This window comes from Aspergillus ambiguus (assembly GCF_047715705.1).
Source record: "Aspergillus ambiguus strain CBS 117.58 unplaced genomic scaffold BDV59scaffold_35, whole genome shotgun sequence".
NCBI lineage: Eukaryota > Fungi > Ascomycota > Eurotiomycetes > Eurotiales > Aspergillaceae > Aspergillus > Aspergillus ambiguus.
Window position 1 is genome coordinate 23,986 of NW_027395548.1, and position 17,485 is coordinate 41,470.

The window sequence follows — 17,485 nt, forward strand, 5'->3', positions numbered from 1 at the left end:
GCAGATACCCCTCCATGCCTTGATCCCTTGATGTTTAGTTTTGGTCTGTCCGTCTCAGACCGACTGCTTGCTTCTGAGACTCCCAAAGAGCGTCGAGGCGTCAGACATCGCGGCCGAAGGGGCGTTCGCCACGGCCTTTGTCTTCAGCGCAGCCCGGATATCTTCCACGCTGCGGTCGCTCCAATCGGGGTATCCATTCGTGCTCAGAGGGTACAGAACGAGGTTGTCATCGCGGGTTGCAAAATCATCAACGTCGGGGGCCGGCGTGGAGGTGATGATGTCGAGCTCCAGGGCGATCTGACGGCAGTAGGTGTCGAGGGGGAGATCATTGACGTCCTGACCGAAGGGATTCTCGATTTCACTGCCAATCGTGGCGAGACCCAAGATGATGTACCCGGCGACTGTTGCCGACATTAGCATGGAAAGCTAGCTCAGGCCTAGGGAAAGCGTACCTATCGAACCAGGGATGGTGACCCATTGGAGACTGTCATAGAGCTGGAAGGGGAGGACGAGGACGTAAATCCATGCGATCTGAGCGATGGCGATACTGTACGCAACGGGGAGGGGGGTATCGAGGACGCGTTCGGTGCCGGTGACGACCTCGTTCAGGGTTGCCAATGCGGAGACTGTTCTCGTTAGCAGGGGGATCACACCCAGGGCGGCTCGAAAACTCACTCGCTTGTCCTTGGTGCAGACTGCATGACATTGTCTCGTTTTTGATACACTTGTCAACATACGCCGATAGATGGTTCAGGATCTCCAGCGGCAGATGTCCCAGGGGCTTCTTGGATCGCTTGACGAGCTTGCGAGGGTTCGACTCCGCGAACGACACACCCAAGTATTCTCCGGCCGCTTTCCAGGGGGTCTTCTTCTGGGGCTGGATGTTGTGACGATCATGGGCTTCCTTGGCAAATGTATCAAGATGCCCCACCAGACCGGCCAGGTCCTCATAGCCGACGTCCGGTTCGAATCGCAGCTTGTGCTTCAGCGAGATGGCAAATGCAAGAATAAGGTTGATCGCGGTCCTGCGATGCATTAGAACATGTGGTATTGCGTGCAGAAGACTGGAACGTACAGTTTTCCGAGCAGGTCCTCTTTCGCGTAAGGTCCCTCGCGTTCTGACGTGTTGACCCAAATGGTCCTAGCCAGGTTGCGCGAGGTCTGGATGAGAAGAGACCAGTATTTGCGGCCGTCGGCCCATCTTGAAGTTTGTCAGCTTGGGACGTCCCGGAGACGAAATCAACGAGTGTTACCGTTCATAAGCGGTTGAACTACGGAAGGACAGTGCCAGACCGACGACGAAACCGGTGACCGTGAGAAGGATGTTGTCGATGCCGACTGCGGACATTAGCCAGGGTACTCCCCACTGGGGAGGGAATATGCGCTCACGGTTATGGACAAACTTCGAGATGCACGTTATCAGGGTCGACCACGCTGCGATGAACGCCAGCGGCAGGATCATTTTCGGCAGGACGCTGCCATGCATTCGCATGAAGACGGGCCATTTCGAGTGCTTGTCGAGATCTCGCGGACCGTGCTATCATCGGACTGGGTTAGATGCTCATTCGAAAAAATCCTGGAGACATGGAAGACATACGAAGTAGCGGTCCAGATCATCGGAATCGCGACTGTGTAGCATGAATTGCGAGTCGCGGGAGTCGGCCAAGTTCTCCAGGAAAGTGGGCCGTGGGGTGATGCGTTCACGGGAGGGCTTCTCCTCGACCTGCGAGGAGGGTCCCTGGTCATGATGAACGGCATGAGAATGGACGTTTGCTTGAACTGGTGCCGCGGCATCTGCGGAGGGGGCGGATACATCAGCGGCTGCTGGAGCTGATTGACCATCCATGAGTAAGGATTGTAGAGGGTGGTGAAGATGGGGAATGAAGAGAGATGAAACGGAACTAAACGAAGGAAAGAAGACAGGTGCTGTCTAGAATAATGAATGAATTAATCAAATATGGGGAAGCACAGGGAAACGAGGGGAGAACTGAGGCGAAGAACGGAGAGAAAAGAAAGATTGATGGTTGTGATCAATCTCGATCTGGTGGATGTAGACCGTCTGCAACGCGATCCGCCTCCTGTTTCACACTTCCCGTAACGGGCGCCACTGTCGCACGGGAGTACCCGCTGCGGCCCCTGGACGCGCCGTGATTTGCTCGTGGGCGCCTCGTGGGCGGCGGCCAGACCAGCCTACACGTCGGGAATTTAATTGCTGAAACAACGCCAACGAATAGACTCGTCCCAGTCGGGTCTCCCCCTTTCGCCGGGATTTTAATAGACGTGACATGGACGGTGCGGCAGTGGAATTTACTGACTAGTTCGTCTATGATATCCATGGATGGTTCTAGCCACGCCAACTCCATCGAGGCCTAAATTGGAAGAACGGGGAGGATTGTGGTGGACGAATCCCAACTCTTGACTATAAATATACACGGGAACACAGCCTATCGCGCACCGGATAGACTGGGGGTTCCTTGGCTTTGCAGCCGGAGAAATTTCTTCACGCCAACGCCTCGACTGCAAGGAATCAAAGACCGAGCCTGATCGGTGCGGAGGAATACATTCCAATAGGAGAATAGTTCACAGAGAATGTTTATAGTGCTGGCAGGAGGTAATTGGTGGTATGGATGCAGTTCTTCAATCTGAAACAAACTCAGCGATCTCCTCCCTATAAGGAAATAGACCTTAAACACCGTGGACGACAACGCATATGCCGTCTATAAGGAGAATGCTACCGGTTACGAAAATAACTAGACTAGAGTGTCCATGTTAGATGCCGGGCGAGAAGTTAAGGATTTCCCAGTATGCTTCTCGGCTGTCCCCAGACGTAGAATCACCAAACATGCATGTTAGAACCGTTGGGGAGTGGATTGATACTGCAATGAACACAAAAAGCGATGACAATGTTGGATATTCCCGATACATCAAATTTGGGAGACTTGAAAGGATATCAAGTCGTACTATACTATCGAATAAGAAATCATACGGCGTCTGGCTTTTGGATTTTTGAATTGTCCGCCTTGCTCATCCTTTAACATCTTTAGGGACAACCGTTTGGTATATGATTATACTGAGCTATCTTCTACATGCCTTAAAAACCATCATTGCGTACTCACCACCACGCGGTGAGTAAGATAACTTGCTGTGCTTCCAGCAATAGAGACATGCTGAAAATATATCCTACTGTTTCTGTTTGGTCTCTTATACAGAGGAATAATTTTGCATATACCTGCAGCCAATTAGTCCTTGAAAAGAAATCCATAAAATGGCAAAAATCACTAGCCTAGTTGATTTGTTTTTATGTGCAAACCAAGCCATCTGTTTACTTGCAGTCATTCGATCATTATATAGTTAGGTAAGTGTTGACGAGATTACTATCGGATATAGATCGGGAGAACTCTTAGAAAGGGGAAAAAACAACCCCCTAAATAAGGACAACCCGCGTTGAGAGATATACATCTTCATATACTACATTATCTTGCAACCTATACGTTGACGGGTTATGAGCGTTGACCGCCGCGAAATTGTCCACATCCCAAGCACCTCTTTTTTCAGGGTGTAATGCCCCGACCACACTTAAGTAGAGGCTGCGGAAAGATTCAGTCATGTTCCCCGCGCCGAAGCTCTCCAAGCTGCGAAGCAACTCAAGTTCACCTGAGCCAGGATTTGAGCCGGCCAAGAACAACGTACGTCGAAAGAACCGGGGAAACCCAGCCTACGAACCAACCGACGAAGATACTTCGCGATATCGCCAACCCAATTAATATACCACGATCTCTATCCGCAGACTCTTTTAGCTCCATCTCGGTCCTCGAGGACTCCTCAGATCTCTCTGAGTCCTCAGACTCTAGCTCTGCTTCTACCTTAAATTTATCCCGGGTTTCTCGGACACGCTCTCGAGAACTATCCACAGACCAAATACCCTCAAAACCCCCGAAAAGACGAACCTCCTCGACTACACCAAGAATTTCCGTGGCGCCTACGGCTGCTGAGTGAGATACGATCAACCAGAACCTATTTTATCGAATCCTCTCTGGAATATCTCCCAGAGAACAGTGTTCGCTTCCCAGAATCTGACTCCGATCAGTTAGTGGAGTCTGAATCGTATCCTCTCAGCGAAACATCCCTTCAAGATGCTGATATCCCGTTAAAGGACGGCGTACCCTCTCCAGCGAGTTCAACAGATTTTGTCGCGTGGGACCTATCGGGGATTGAGACCCCGTCTGGTTGGCTTCCTCCTCACACAAGGTCAATTACACTGGATAACATTCGCCGAAATATCTCGCCCTGAAGAATCCTGTCAACAATAGGAACATCTAAAGGTGATAAGGTTATCATAGTTCGACACTACTACCCCACTCTCCGGTCGCCCTACTCACCTGAATAGGAAAGAGGTAAAGCATTAAAGATTAAAGGGTATACGGAGATCCACTAGCGTACGGGGCACATGATGGGCCACCAAGGTACCTTGGAGTGATACTAAGCTTCTGTCGGTCAACTTCCGCCCCGGGCAGATGGAAGTTTCGCTGGTAGGGAGCATTATGAGTTGAAGTATCCTGGGAAGGCTGAACGCATATCCTTCAATCTGGAATCCAGCGAGCTGCATGTTCTGGTGGAAAGGGCTGTGCTCCATCAGAGTAACGATGAAGAAGAGTATTCCGAGAATATGCAGGGGCAGTTAGACACCTCCTAATGGATGAAGAACTGACATTACGGCGTGCTGCGTACATTGCAGATTCATGCATCTGTCCTCGTCCCCCAATCAACCGAAGATAGCGGAGCGTAGAGCCGGAGCCGGATTCAACCTTGAATGTGCCGTGGCAAGTGGAACTTGCGAGGCTCATGGCAGAAACTGCCGCGACGATCTTGAAGATCTTTCGGCCCGACTGAGTCAGGAACAAGCGAGGCACTACGCAGTATGCTGTACACCGCACGAAGTAGTACGTAAGATTGTGTGTCCGTTGTGCGAGGGCACGATCAATGACAAGATTTCGAGGCCGAATTGGGTATGCCCTGCGGTGCTCCGAGGGTGTTCCGAGGGAGTCTGGGTACACAAAAGGATCGCGCTATTGAATGCTGACATGAAGATCAGGAGTAAGCAGCTGTGAAATAACCCAATGGTTGTCGAGTCTCGAAATGCAACATGTTTCTATATACGGCTACCCAGTGATTGGTGTCAAGACCAGACTGATAATGCTTTTGATTTCTTGGGCAAAACCTGGATGTGCGCAGGAGATGAGGATCCATACGGGACAGCGATCTTAAGTCTTGGAAGAGCCGGATCTTCGAGTCGGCCGATCTTTAGGGTTTCTGGACTAATGGTATTGTCACCCACTAGGCAGTGATGGGATCCACCGCGATCGTTTACCGTCTCGGGCATGTGCATAACTCAGCTGAGTTGGGCCTTGTACCGCGTGTGTTCCAAGGCCCACGCGCATGTGCGTCGGTGATGCATATTTGGAATTATTGTATAGGAAAATAATGGATACCGACCGACGAAACTGGAACATGGGGAAATAATTGCATTCTCGACATGGATGATCACCCCAATTTGTGTCACTCAGGAGCCTCGCCCGATGATGAATAATTAGATTCCCAGTCGGGTTAGGTAAGAGGACAGACAATAGTTAAAGCATTGTACAGGTGGAACTACCGCGTATAAGCTACCGATAATACTCCTCCGGTCGCCGTCCGCACAAGATACCTAGAACTAGCATAGCGTTGAGTTTATCCTGGAGAGTTCGCGTTATTTTCTGCCATGGTGGGTTCAAGCCAAACGTCACACCTTAACTCTCCTACCGTTCTAGCCCATCTCTCAATATTGCATTATATAGGGCATGTTCCATGGTCCAGCCGAGAATTTGCGCCGCCCAATTTCGAGGGTTTCCAGGACTGGTCTAGGAGAACCGAAGAGCCGGCCGTGGTGGTGGCCACGAGGTCAGACCATTCTAGAAATTGAACTAATGGCCTCACTAGTGTTAGGTGCCGTTCGTACAAGCCGGTAGACGACAATCACAGAGAGTCGTCCGTGGAAAATTGGGCCATCCCCGACTTTTAGCTCAGATGTAATTGCTTGGCCGTGGTTTCAACAATCATCCTACGGAGGATACCACATATGGGATGCTGCGGGGAAATCGAAAGTTAGTTGGCCACTACGACATCCATTCCCAAGGCAAAAAGAGAGATTTATTAATAGTGCGGGGAAATATCCAGGGTTCTCACAACGTGTCCTAACTTCGGACCCGAACTCAAGTCAGCCATGGACTGGAGCACGTCGCTTGCTGTAGTCTGGTGCCTGGATCAGAAGCCAATTCAATTGAATTCCGCCTTCTTCTGCCGGCAGCCGCTATTCCTCCGTCGCCTGCGTCTCAGGACAATGACATCCCTGCTAGTCCCGCGGACCGCCACCAAATCAGGCTTCTTCCTCGCTTCTGACAGTGAGACATCAGTTGAAATTGACTTTAGACTACTCTCTGGGCCTGAAAAAAAATGACAGGGGCCGCTTGAGGGTGCATGTCCCACGAGCGAAGGCGACCTGGGTGCTGGTCCATACCATACCACGGATATCCCTCCCCCCGGTGGAGAACAACGTGAACGATGGGGCTCTGGATCTACCTATCGCTCTGCTTCGCTCCCCATGAGACTCGGATAGATTTCGGACTTCCTACTGCATTCGCAATCGCGTGGATCGAAGTGGAGGTGGCGAGCCCGCTTCATTGGGAGGCACTGGCCCCCGGCTGGCTCTGCTCTTCGTTACAGGCTGGATCTCAGAAGGACCAGATACCATGCCATTCGATGATTTCGATTTATTGAAAGTTTAAAAAAACATATATCTAATTTCCGATCTATTGTTTGGGTGGATTCGATGTCACCTTGTTCCAATTGATGACACAGAGGGTCCATCCCCTCGTCTGTCCCGAAGTGGGCGAGCCTTGCCGACTCGACTCCATACATCGCTGGCGGAGGGTATATCCTCTCGCCCACCGCCCCTCTCACCCGCCGCCCGGCTGGGTTGTTCCTCGTAAGGTGGAACATCTCTCACCTGCGTGGCCATCTTCGCTTCTTCACTGTGTCACTCATTCACCATCGAACTATGGGAAATGCCATGTTGACTCGGCTGGTTTTACTGATCCATCGCTCCAATCACGAATGAACTTGCTGGTCTTGCCCTGATAACGACTTGTGCATTTCCTCCCAGCGATCCCGGGTTCTGTCGCAACTATGCAGCTGCCTCCAATGAGTGTCATGGCCACCTGGCCAACCCCCAACTACGACGACCCGGTCACGCGGGGCCATGGCGCGATTATTGTGAACGTTGTCTGCTTGAGTGCCGCCTTCATCGTGACGCTTCTTCGTCTCTATACACGACTGCGTATCACGTGTAGTCCGGGTCTGGACGATATCTTTATCATCGCCGCTCTGGTATGGAACTGCAGCCTCTTAGGTCGACACATCCAGCTAACTGGCCCCAGGGCTTCTCTATCGGCATGTGTGTTGTTACTTCGATAGCCACGGAGCGTTATGGCTGGAACCGGCATATATGGGATGTACGGCCAGACTGGCTATCGACGATTCAAAAATTCAACATGATCTTCCAAATCCTCTTCTCGTGGTCGTCCACCTTCACCAAGATTTCTCTACTATGGTTTTGCAAACGTCTTTTGGGAGCCGGGAGCAAGGGTCTTTACTGGGGTTACAATATCGGCCTTATTACAGCGATGGTGTTTGTGGGAGTCTGTTGTGCCTTATTCCTGTTCATGAGCATCTTCCAGTGCAGGTGAGCACCCTATCCCACTTCCGTCTACGAGGAATTTCCTAATTCCTAGCTAGTCCCGTAAAGGCATACTGGGAGCTGGCTCCTGAGTACCCCCACCACTGCATGAACTCGGGGGCCATTGTCTTTTCCGCCAGTGTGATCAATATCTTCACCGACTTTCTGGTTACTGTCCTGCCGATGCCCTTGATCTGGAACCTGAAGTTACCGGCCCGCCAACGAATTGCCGTGATCTCGATCTTTGCTCTGGGAATTGTGGTCAACGTTGCCGGCTCGGTCCGCACAGTGTATGTCTGGAAAAGTATGATTGCCTCGTACGACAGCACGTGGCTGGGATGGCCGATCTTGCTTGCGGCATCTGTGGAGATTAACATGGGCCTGGTATGTTCCGTATCAGACTAGCGTTTCGTGTCATTGTACTGTACTGACCATGCTAGATTTGCGCCTCTGCTCCGGCCCTGCGGCCTCTGGTGGCCTTCTTCTTGCCGCGACTCCTCCAGACCACTCGCAACTACAACTCCTCCTACAACAACCAGAGCAATTCGAAGAAACTCTGGTCATCGACCGGCCGGTCGAAGCCTTCCAAGGCGGACTCCCACTTGTACGCGGACACCGCGCTCGACCGTCTGGAGGTCATGCGCACGGTGGAGATGAAGACATGGACCGAATCTCGGAACCCAAGCGATGAAGAGATTGGACGGTACGGTGTTTCTTCCAACCACTCCCAAATCGGATCGGCGACCCATCCAAACGACTACCGGAACGACCGGATGGTGTATGCTTCTCCCGGAAGTGATAAGTCCTCCATGTCGCTCACGAGGGGATCGACCACGTCTCCGTTCGGCGATCGACAGGCGCCTTGATTTTTCTCTTTCGCCGGCCGACTCTGCCGTTTTCCTATTACGACTGAATACTACTAGTTACGAATGCGGATTCTTGACTGTCTTACTCTTCAATTGTTTCCTTACGTTTGAATGTACTCTGTATATAGCGATATCACGTGGCTGATGGATGTATTACTTCAATTTGTGTATATATGGAATTGATAGAATCAAATACTTGAGAGGACGCAAGCAAGCCTCCGTATTGAGCAAGATATCCGATCCGTGGGATGTCGTTTGGTGGATGACGGCACAGGCTCCACTTGCTCAGGCGCTCCATACCGACATGGCGTGACTCTCATCCCACTAAGTAATGGCGGCACACACCGAGGATAATGGGACTTTTTGCGCAGGTCTAGTCTATGGCGTGCAAGCCATCCTTGTCTCATGTGCTAAGTGATCTGGCGGTCTCGAGTCGCACTGGGTCTTCGATCTAATTACTGGACCAGGTTATATATATCAAACAGGCTACTGTATATTAGCTCCATGGGAGATTAACACTCAGAACCTAAATAAAGCGCATGCAGCGTACAGATTGTAGGTGCGGAATCCGTCACGCCAATGCCATTGTCCTATGGTATTTCTTCTGGAGCTGCGGATCTCTTCGTTGGCTGAGCCTAGTGTTGCGACCGACTCATGCGTATATTAGTGATCTTTAGATTCCAACTCGAACTACAACTCTCGACGACCCCAACGTAAGAGCGCGACGCAACACCTAGAGCCATTCAGACTCCGGTGGTTTTACAGCAGAAATTAAAATATACTGCCGGTGAACATGATACTACCTAGGTACCGACAAACTGAAGTCTCCGCCAGCTCCTTGACCTTCTGGGTCATGGACTTGTTGACCCGTAGATAAGTTTGTAGGTTGAGTTATCTATATAGGCGGTGTCATGTGACAATCATGGAATATAGGACAGTGAAAGGAATGTTCAAGGCTTTACAGTTACTTAGAGATACTTACAACATTATAGAAATGAGCTTATTCCTGCGAACCTTCGCATACATGGCATGATAACCAAATAGCTGCTTACTGTTTCAGCTCTAAAGCCGACATTCCTTCGTTTACCATCCCTATGACAGAGGAAAGTGACTCCGGTGATAAGATGCTACTGGCTAACGCTTAAGAATATTCTTGGGCTTCCACAGCAGTTGGTTATAGACATGCAAATGTATCCCAAATAAGCAGGGAAGGAGAATGGTTTTGCGTGGACAGTGGACAATTATATTGTACAACAGTTATGCTAGTGCAACGCCAACAGCATGACTCTCGATGCTTCTAAATCAAGATAAACATGCGTAACCGTTAACACGGAACAGGAAGGCATTGCGGAATTGGCAGGTGATTCCGCCTGGGATCGTCGAGCTTATCGATGCCAAGGCCGGATAGTCTATCAATGCCGATGAAGCTCTCGGCTCTTTGTGTAATGCGGTGTCCCTCCAGCTGGCTCGCGTTGCGTCCTCTGGCTGACAGAGGGACAAACGATTACCGTTATACAGCAAGAGGAACAACGATCAACTGCAGGCGGGATTGTCTCCTGCCCCGTTGGAACCGCAGCGTAGACCTTCTCCATTGGGAAGCTCTGTCGCCGACGACCCACGTGACGACGGACCCTGCTGCAGCTCTGATTGGCCGGGAGCGCCGAGGGAGCTGTCGACCGCGGGGCAACAGCTCAAGCTCTCCGCAACGGACGACCTATATAGCAGACTGTGTCACCGCAAACCCCCTCGTCTTCTTTTTATTCGATCTGTCTTCTTCCTGGTCACCTCTCTCCAATTACTCCTTTTCCCCCTCTCTTTCCTCCTTTCCTTTTCCCACGCGCGAGGGAGAAACGGGCTTCAAAATCCCTTATCTATCCTTATCGCCGCTCTTCTCCCGCTTTTGCTCCGAGAAAGGTCACGCCCCTTGAACTCCATTCTCCCCCTCGATTCTCGTCCCTTTATCCATAGCAATGGCCTCTCTCTACCGCTCCAGCCTCCGGCTGCGCTCGGTGGCTCGTCTGCCTGCCGCTCGGGCTCTCTCTACCACCGCACAGCTGCGCGCGGCGGAGAAGCCCTACTTCCCTGATGAACCCACGGCCCCCACGGTGGCCACCGCCATCCCGGGCCCCAAGAACAAGGCCGCCATGGCCGAGCTGGACAGGGTCTTCGATGTCCGCAGCCTGAACATGCTCACGGACTACTCCAAGTCCATTGGTAACTAGTAGGTCTTGAGTTACTGACAGGCGCTTGGGTTCACGCTAACGGTGACGTAGCATCGCCGATCTGGACGGAAATGTCCTCCTGGATGTGTATGCCCAGATCGCTTCCATTCCTGTTGGCTACAACAACCCCCATCTCCTCCAGGTCGCCAAGTCGCCCGAGATGGCAACCTCTCTGATCAACAGACCCGCCCTGGGTAACTTCCCCTCCGCCGACTGGTCTCACACCCTGAACTCCGGTATCCTGAAGGTCGCCCCCAAGGGCCTCAACCAGGTGTTCACCGCCATGGCTGGCTCCGACGCCAACGAGACGGCCTACAAGGCTGCCTTCATGTACTACCGTCAGATGCAGCGTGGTGGCCCCGAGAAGGAGTTCACCGACGAGGAGTTGCAGACTACCATGATGAACCAGTCTCCGGGATCCCCCCAGCTGTCGATCCTGTCCTTCAAGTCTGCCTTCCACGGCCGTCTGTTTGGCAGTCTGTCCACCACCCGCAGCAAGGCCATCCACAAACTGGACATCCCCGCCTTCGACTGGCCCCAGGCTACCTTCCCCTCCCTGAAGTACCCTCTCGAGGAGCACGCCCAGGAGAACGCCCAGGAGGAGCAGCGCTGCCTGCAGGAGGTGGAGCGTCTCATCAAGGAGTTCCACAACCCCGTCGCCGCCGTGGTCGTCGAGCCCATCCAGTCCGAGGGTGGTGACAACCACGCGTCCCCGGCCTTCTTCCAGGGCCTCCGGGAGATCACCAAGCGCAACAACGTCCTCTTCATCGTCGACGAGGTGCAGACCGGTGTCGGTGCCACCGGTAAGTTCTGGGCCCACGACCACTGGAACCTCCAGACTCCCCCGGATATCGTGACCTTCTCCAAGAAGGCCCAGACCGCCGGCTACTACTACGGTAACCCCGCGCTCCGCCCCAACAAGCCGTACCGCCAGTTCAACACCTGGATGGGTGACCCCGCTCGTGCTCTCATCTTCCGTGGCATCATCGAGGAGATTGAGCGCCTGAAGCTCGTCGAGAACACCGCTGCTACCGGTGACTACCTCTATGCTGGCTTGGAGCGTCTCGCCCAGCAGTACCCCGAGCACCTGCAGAACCTCCGCGGTAAGGGCCAGGGCACCTTCATTGCCTGGGACACCCCCAAGCGGGACGAGTTCCTCGCCAAGGCCAAGGGCGTCGGTGTCAACATTGGCGGCAGCGGCGCGGCCGCCGTTCGTCTGCGGCCCATGCTGATTTTCCAGAAGCACCATGGTGAGTCTTCCTGTTGCCCTTTGATATCGTCGATCATACTGACAGTTGAATAGCCGATATCCTGCTCGAGAGCGTTGAGAAGATCATCAAGCAGCTGTAAGACTGTAGCGGGACCGAGTTCAATTTGTCTTTTCACCGATATCGCAAACCTGGCGTTTTTGTTTGGCATTTGGGTGGGTTCTTCGCGTGTCGCGGTGACATGCTATACGAGTTATGTTGTTAGGGTAGTTCTAGCCCTCCGAACGATATGATACTTTCCAACCTCTGGGTATCGAGTAATTGCCGTCGTTGTAGACATCTAGAAAAGAGAAAGGAACCCGCTATGTAGCCTCCAACACCGTTATTTAAAAAAAAGAAGAAACAGACCAGCCCGGAACTCCGTCGTGCGCAGGGAATGCCATGCATATTGGCCACAATACCGGATACCATCAACAGCCCGAACCGACCGACTCAACGAAACGTCTGGGTATCACGATTCCTCCTCGACCGAGCTTCCATCTCTCCTAGAGGGCCGTTAGAATTGTGATTCCCACAGGGAATGAACACCACAGAACACGAAGGGGAGGACCGTACGGAATGTACTTGATACCAGAGTCCTCCAGACGCGCGACAAACTCATCGGGAAGCTGTGTTGAACGTTAGCTATGCAATCGCGCACGAACGCACACCAACTCTCGGGAACGGAAAACCCACCGAGCCAGTCACCTTGACGGCGTATGTCCCCGGCACATAACTGTCCAGTCGTTGCCAGCGCGCGACCCAGCTGGTGGTCGGGTCGCGGAGGGTGATCAGGCCTTCGAAGACCTGCGAGGTGCCTTCTTGGATGGCGTCGTTGTTTCCGCGAAAGTTGAGCACATTGTCGCAGTTGGGACAGCCTTCGCGCATGAATTTCTGTGTTGGGGAAGAGTCCAGTGTCAGCTCGACCGGTCCGTGTGTGGGATCATTTTTTCCTTTCACGTACGCTGTGCAGCTGGACGAGCGAACACACCATGCAGGCGCGGAGGGTGCGCTGCTGGCCTGGAGGGACGTAGAAGGACATGGGAGGGATGGAGGAGAAGGGGAGAAGGGAGAAGGGAGGAGCAGTCGATGGGGAGGTGAAGGGGATGAAGGGAAAGAGCGATGGAAGGCGACAGGCAGTTCTGGAAGGTGGCAGACGCCAAGCCCGGAGCCCCAACCGGCCAGTCTTTTCGCTCCCCCAACTCTCGCTCCCTCTCTCCGTCTCTCTCTCTCTTCCTCCCCAGGAACAACTCTCTCCCTCGCCTTCTTTTGCCCCTCTGCTCTTCCGGCGGTCTTCCGCTTTCTCTCCCCACTGTTCGCTCTCTACAGTTCGTCCTTCTCGCTCGCTCGTGTGCCTTGTCTCCTCATTCGATCCTCCTCTCGCCTCCCCGCGTGCCTTCGTCGCTCTCTCCCCCGCCCCACCCAATGGCTTCCGCGGACCTCGATGCAGCTACTGCGCTTAAGGTGCAGGGAAATAACGCCTTCAAGGAACATGAGTGGCCGACGGCGATCGACTTCTACACCCAGGCGATCGCGAAATACGACCGGGAGCCGTCGTTCTTTTGCAATCGCGCTCAGGTATGTTGCGACGAGTGCTGGAGGAGAAGTCCCGTCTGGATGACCAGGGTGCTGACGGTTGATGGTGACAGGCGCATATAAAACTCGAGGCATATGGATTTGCGATTGCGGACGCCACCAAGGCGTTGGAGCTGGATCCGGCCTATGTCAAGGTGAGTCGACCCCTCCCCACGTCGCGACGATGCCCACTCCCCGCTGGAATCGGTCCGGAACAGGGTGTGCCGTAGCTAATTTGTGACAGGCCTACTGGAGACGAGCCCTGGCTAACACCGCCATCCTGAGCTATCGCGATGCCCTCAAAGACTTCAAGGCCGTTGTCAAGCGCGAACCGTCGAACCGCGATGCGAAGATCAAGCTGGCCGAATGCGAGAAGCTGGTGCGTCGGTTGGAATTCGAGAAGGCCATTGAGGTCGGCGACCCGCCGTCCGCCTTCGAGGACCTGGATATCGATGCCATCGCCGTCGACGCGAGCTACGATGGCGTACGCTTGGAGAACGAGATGACCCAGGAGTTCATCGACGATATGATTGAGCGGTTCAAGAACGGGAAGAAGATCCACCGCAAGTATGTCTTCCAGATCATCAAGGCAGTCAAGGACCTGGTATATGCGGAGCCCACGATGGTCGAGATTGGCGTCGACCAAGGCACGAGATTGACCGTCTGTGGCGACACGCACGGTCAGTTCTTCGACCTGCTGGAGATCTTCCGTCTGAACGGCTACCCGACCGATACGCACGCCTATCTCTTCAACGGAGACTTTGTCGACCGGGGCTCGTGGTCCACGGAGATCGCGCTCCTGCTCTACGCGTACAAGTGGCTGCGGCCAAACGGCATCTTCCTCAACCGCGGCAACCACGAGACGGACGACATGAACAAGGTGTATGGGTTCGAGGGCGAGTGCCGGGCCAAGTACAACGAGACGGTGTTCAAGGTGTTCTCCGAGTCGTTCTCCGCCCTGCCCCTGGCGACGTTGATCGGCAACAAGTATCTGGTGCTGCACGGCGGTCTCTTCTCCGACGATAACACGACGCTGGACGATATCCGGAAACTGAACCGCCACAACCAGCGACAGCCCGGCCAGCAGGGCCTGATGATGGAAATGCTCTGGACCGACCCGCAGACGGAGCCCGGCCGCGGGCCCAGCAAGCGCGGTGTCGGGATGCAGTTCGGCCCGGATGTCACCAAGCGGTTCTGCGAGAAGAACGGGCTGGAGGCGATCATCCGTTCGCACGAGGTGCGCATGGAGGGTTACGAGGTGGAGCATGACGGCCGCTGTATCACTGTGTTCTCGGCCCCCAAGTACTGCGATTCGACGGAGAACAAGGGTGCGTTCATCAAGATCGGGCCCGAGCTCAAGCTGGACTTCCAGGTGTTTGAAGCGGTGCCTCACCCTGATATCAAACCGATGGTAGGTGTTTCGTCGTTCTTCTGACTTGACTGTCCGCTAATCCTCCGCAGGCGTACGCGCAAAACTCGATCTTGTCGATGATGTGAGCTGGATTCATCTTGTTAACGGCGTTGGTGGCTGGAAGAGAGACTTCTCGCTCGGTCATAGACATTCAATTGGGGCTTGGAGCTTTGATTCTATGGCTTTCTTTTCTCTGGAGATTAACGTGATCATGCTGTATCTATTGAATGATGATGTTTCGGACTCTTGCATAGCGAACAACGGCCGCTCTATACTACACAATAGCTATACCCTGTCTAACCATGAGAACTACATCCTGTCTATCTTGCTATAATGCGTCCTGCCAACGCAATCGCGCGGCATGTGCCAGCTGTAGGAAACCGGATTGGGTGTAAGAGAGAGTTCCATGCATGCTGGAGAATGCGGACTCATGCGGTGGGGAGCGGCAACCCCGCGCAACTACTTAAACGTTTAGTCTCCGACCACCTTACTCCATCTTCTTCCCTCCCCCTCCTCTATACGGATACTCTTCCACTCCTCCTATTCTACTCCACGACCAGGAAAGATGGAATTCGATCCCAAGACCCGTACGCTCCCCTCCGACCCTTCCGCCTTCCGACCCCTCTCTGCCAAGCTAACCCCGCCATCGCAGCGCAATACCTCACCTCCGACAAGTCTAGCTTTGCCTCCGTCTCGGCCCACGAGCGCTGGCCGGTGATCATTGTGCGTGTCCCTGTCGCTCTGACTAGGTCCCTTCAGAAGAACTAATGCTCTCGCATAGACGAGCGCCATTGATGACCTCCACCGCACCGTCGGCGATGTAACGGACGAGGACAAGCGCAAGGAGGGGAAGGCGATCATCGAGCAGCTCGCAGCTCTGAAGTACGAACTGCAGCACAACCGACAGCTGACGTGAGTGTCCAACCGACGCCCATCGACTTCCCCGTCACCACTGACGGCCCGACAGTCCCCTGCCCGACGACGGCGAACCCGGCATTGCGGAATACAACCAGGAGCTGGAGCAGCGCGGCAACCCAACCTGGCACAACGTCCCCTGGCTCTACTCGGAATGCTACCTCTGTGCGTGCGCTCCGGCGTCTTCCACCGACCTCCATCGCTAACGGAAGCCCCTCCCAGACCGACGCATGGCCACGCTCTTTGCCATGTCCCAGCACTGGAAGGGCTATGACGTGTTTGCGCGGCAGAAGATGGCGACGTTCAAGTCGTCGCGGCCGGCGGTGCTCGAGCTCGCGTCTCGATACAAGGAGCTGGCTCAGGAAGCCGAGAAGAAGCGCAGCGGCGGCGGCGCGGACGGCCAGACGCCCGAGCAGATGGAGCAGGCGGACCGCATCCTCTTCGCGGAGATGTGCGAGATCTGCCTCTGGGGCAATGCGACGGACCTGTCGCTCCTGACGTCGCTCACCTACGAGGACCTCCAGAAGCTGCAGGGCTCGCAGGCGCGCAAGGCCGCCGAGAAGAACATCCTCGTCAACGACCTCAACGCCGCCTTCGACGTCCTCCACGCCGCTCGCAAAGCCAACCCCTCCGCCCCCCGCCGCGTCGACATCGTCCTCGACAACTCCGGCTTCGAGCTCTTCGTCGACCTCATCCTCGCCGGCTACCTTCTCTCCGCCGGCCTGGCCACCTCTGTCGTCCTCCACCCCAAGCTGATCCCCTGGTTCGTCTCCGACGTCACTCCGCCCGACTTCAAGGACCTCATCACCGCCCTCGCCGACCCCCAGGCCTTCTACACCGCTCCGGACGACTCCGGCCGCGAATACCCCCGGCTCTCCGACCAGGAGCTCTCCGAGGTCTCCTTCCTCTTCGACCAGTGGAGTCGCCTGCACGCCGACGGCCAGCTGATCATCCGCCCCCACGCCTTCTGGACCACCCCCGGCTGCTACTGGCGCATGCCGCACGTCGCCCCCGATCTCTTCCGCGATCTCCAGGAGAGCGAGCTCGTCCTCTTCAAGGGCGATCTGAACTACCGCAAACTGTGCAACGATGTAAGTTGTCCGCGTCCCGTTTGTCCTCCCGCCGCCAATGCGTGCATGTCTGATACGGACGGAACAGGCCGCCTGGGACACCACCACCCCCTTCACAACCGCCATCGGCCCCATGGGCCCCAAGTCCGGCGTGCGCGTCCTCGCCTTCCGCACCTGCAAGGCTGATACCGTCGTCGGTCTTCCCGCGGGCGAGGACGAACGGCTCCGTCAGATGCCCGGAGGCGGCGGCTCCGAGGCCCGGAAATGGGCCTGGAGCGGTAAGTGGGCGGTGGTGTCGTTCTCGGATGGAAAGGCCTGAGCTGTTGGGTATAGGTAGGATGTTAGGTGCACCGTGCGGTGCATTGGCGTAGTAGGATAGACTCGTATAAACACCATACTAGCTGATGT

At 54.5% G+C, this 17,485-nt stretch overlaps 5 protein-coding genes across 5 annotated transcripts; 3 read left to right on the forward strand and 2 right to left on the reverse strand.

The window, feature by feature from the left end:
- Positions 1–54: 54 nt before the first annotated feature.
- Positions 55–1,846, reverse strand: BDV59DRAFT_195190 (UPF0187 domain membrane protein; the record flags this gene model as incomplete). The annotated part of the gene is made up of 7 exons (XM_073692512.1): positions 55–401; positions 453–626; positions 676–1,025; positions 1,076–1,201; positions 1,254–1,338; positions 1,390–1,537; positions 1,598–1,846. 7 exons carry the CDS (start codon positions 1,844–1,846, stop codon positions 55–57), a joined length of 1,479 nt encoding a protein of 492 aa, XP_073544826.1.
- A 5,399-nt stretch (positions 1,847–7,245) lies between these two features.
- On the forward strand, positions 7,246–8,637 carry BDV59DRAFT_195191 (uncharacterized protein; the record flags this gene model as incomplete). Its single annotated transcript, XM_073692513.1, has 4 exons — positions 7,246–7,422; positions 7,473–7,777; positions 7,831–8,155; positions 8,212–8,637. The coding sequence occupies 4 exons, from the start codon at positions 7,246–7,248 to the stop codon at positions 8,635–8,637; spliced, it is 1,233 nt and encodes a 410-aa protein (XP_073544827.1).
- A 1,763-nt stretch (positions 8,638–10,400) lies between these two features.
- gatA (4-aminobutyrate transaminase gatA) lies at positions 10,401–12,184 on the forward strand. The gene is made up of 2 exons (XM_073690804.1): positions 10,401–10,858; positions 10,911–12,184. The coding sequence occupies exons 1-2, from the start codon at positions 10,608–10,610 to the stop codon at positions 12,160–12,162; spliced, it is 1,503 nt and encodes a 500-aa protein (XP_073544828.1). The 5' UTR covers positions 10,401–10,607; the 3' UTR covers positions 12,163–12,184.
- A 394-nt stretch (positions 12,185–12,578) lies between these two features.
- spt4 (transcription elongation factor SPT4) lies at positions 12,579–13,148 on the reverse strand (the record flags this gene model as incomplete). Its single annotated transcript, XM_073694506.1, has 4 exons — positions 12,579–12,612; positions 12,683–12,735; positions 12,803–13,000; positions 13,071–13,148. 4 exons carry the CDS (start codon positions 13,146–13,148, stop codon positions 12,579–12,581), a joined length of 363 nt encoding a protein of 120 aa, XP_073544829.1.
- A 383-nt stretch (positions 13,149–13,531) lies between these two features.
- Positions 13,532–17,396, forward strand: ppt1 (protein serine/threonine phosphatase PPT1; the record flags this gene model as incomplete). The annotated part of the gene is made up of 10 exons (XM_073692514.1): positions 13,532–13,684; positions 13,756–13,836; positions 13,926–15,092; positions 15,143–15,174; positions 15,653–15,679; positions 15,773–15,815; positions 15,874–16,004; positions 16,060–16,172; positions 16,230–17,098; positions 17,166–17,396. The coding sequence occupies 10 exons, from the start codon at positions 13,532–13,534 to the stop codon at positions 17,394–17,396; spliced, it is 2,847 nt and encodes a 948-aa protein (XP_073544830.1).
- Between the last annotated feature and the right edge of the window lie 89 nt (positions 17,397–17,485).

Coding starts and splice junctions, on each gene's coding strand:
- gatA (XM_073690804.1), top strand. CDS start 10,608: ATGGCCTCTCTCTACCGCTCCAGCCTCCGGCTGCGCTCGGTGGCTCGT. Junction 10,859..10,910: donor TCCAAGTCCATTGGTAACTA/GTAGGTCTTGAG, acceptor ACGGTGACGTAG/CATCGCCGATCTGGACGGAA.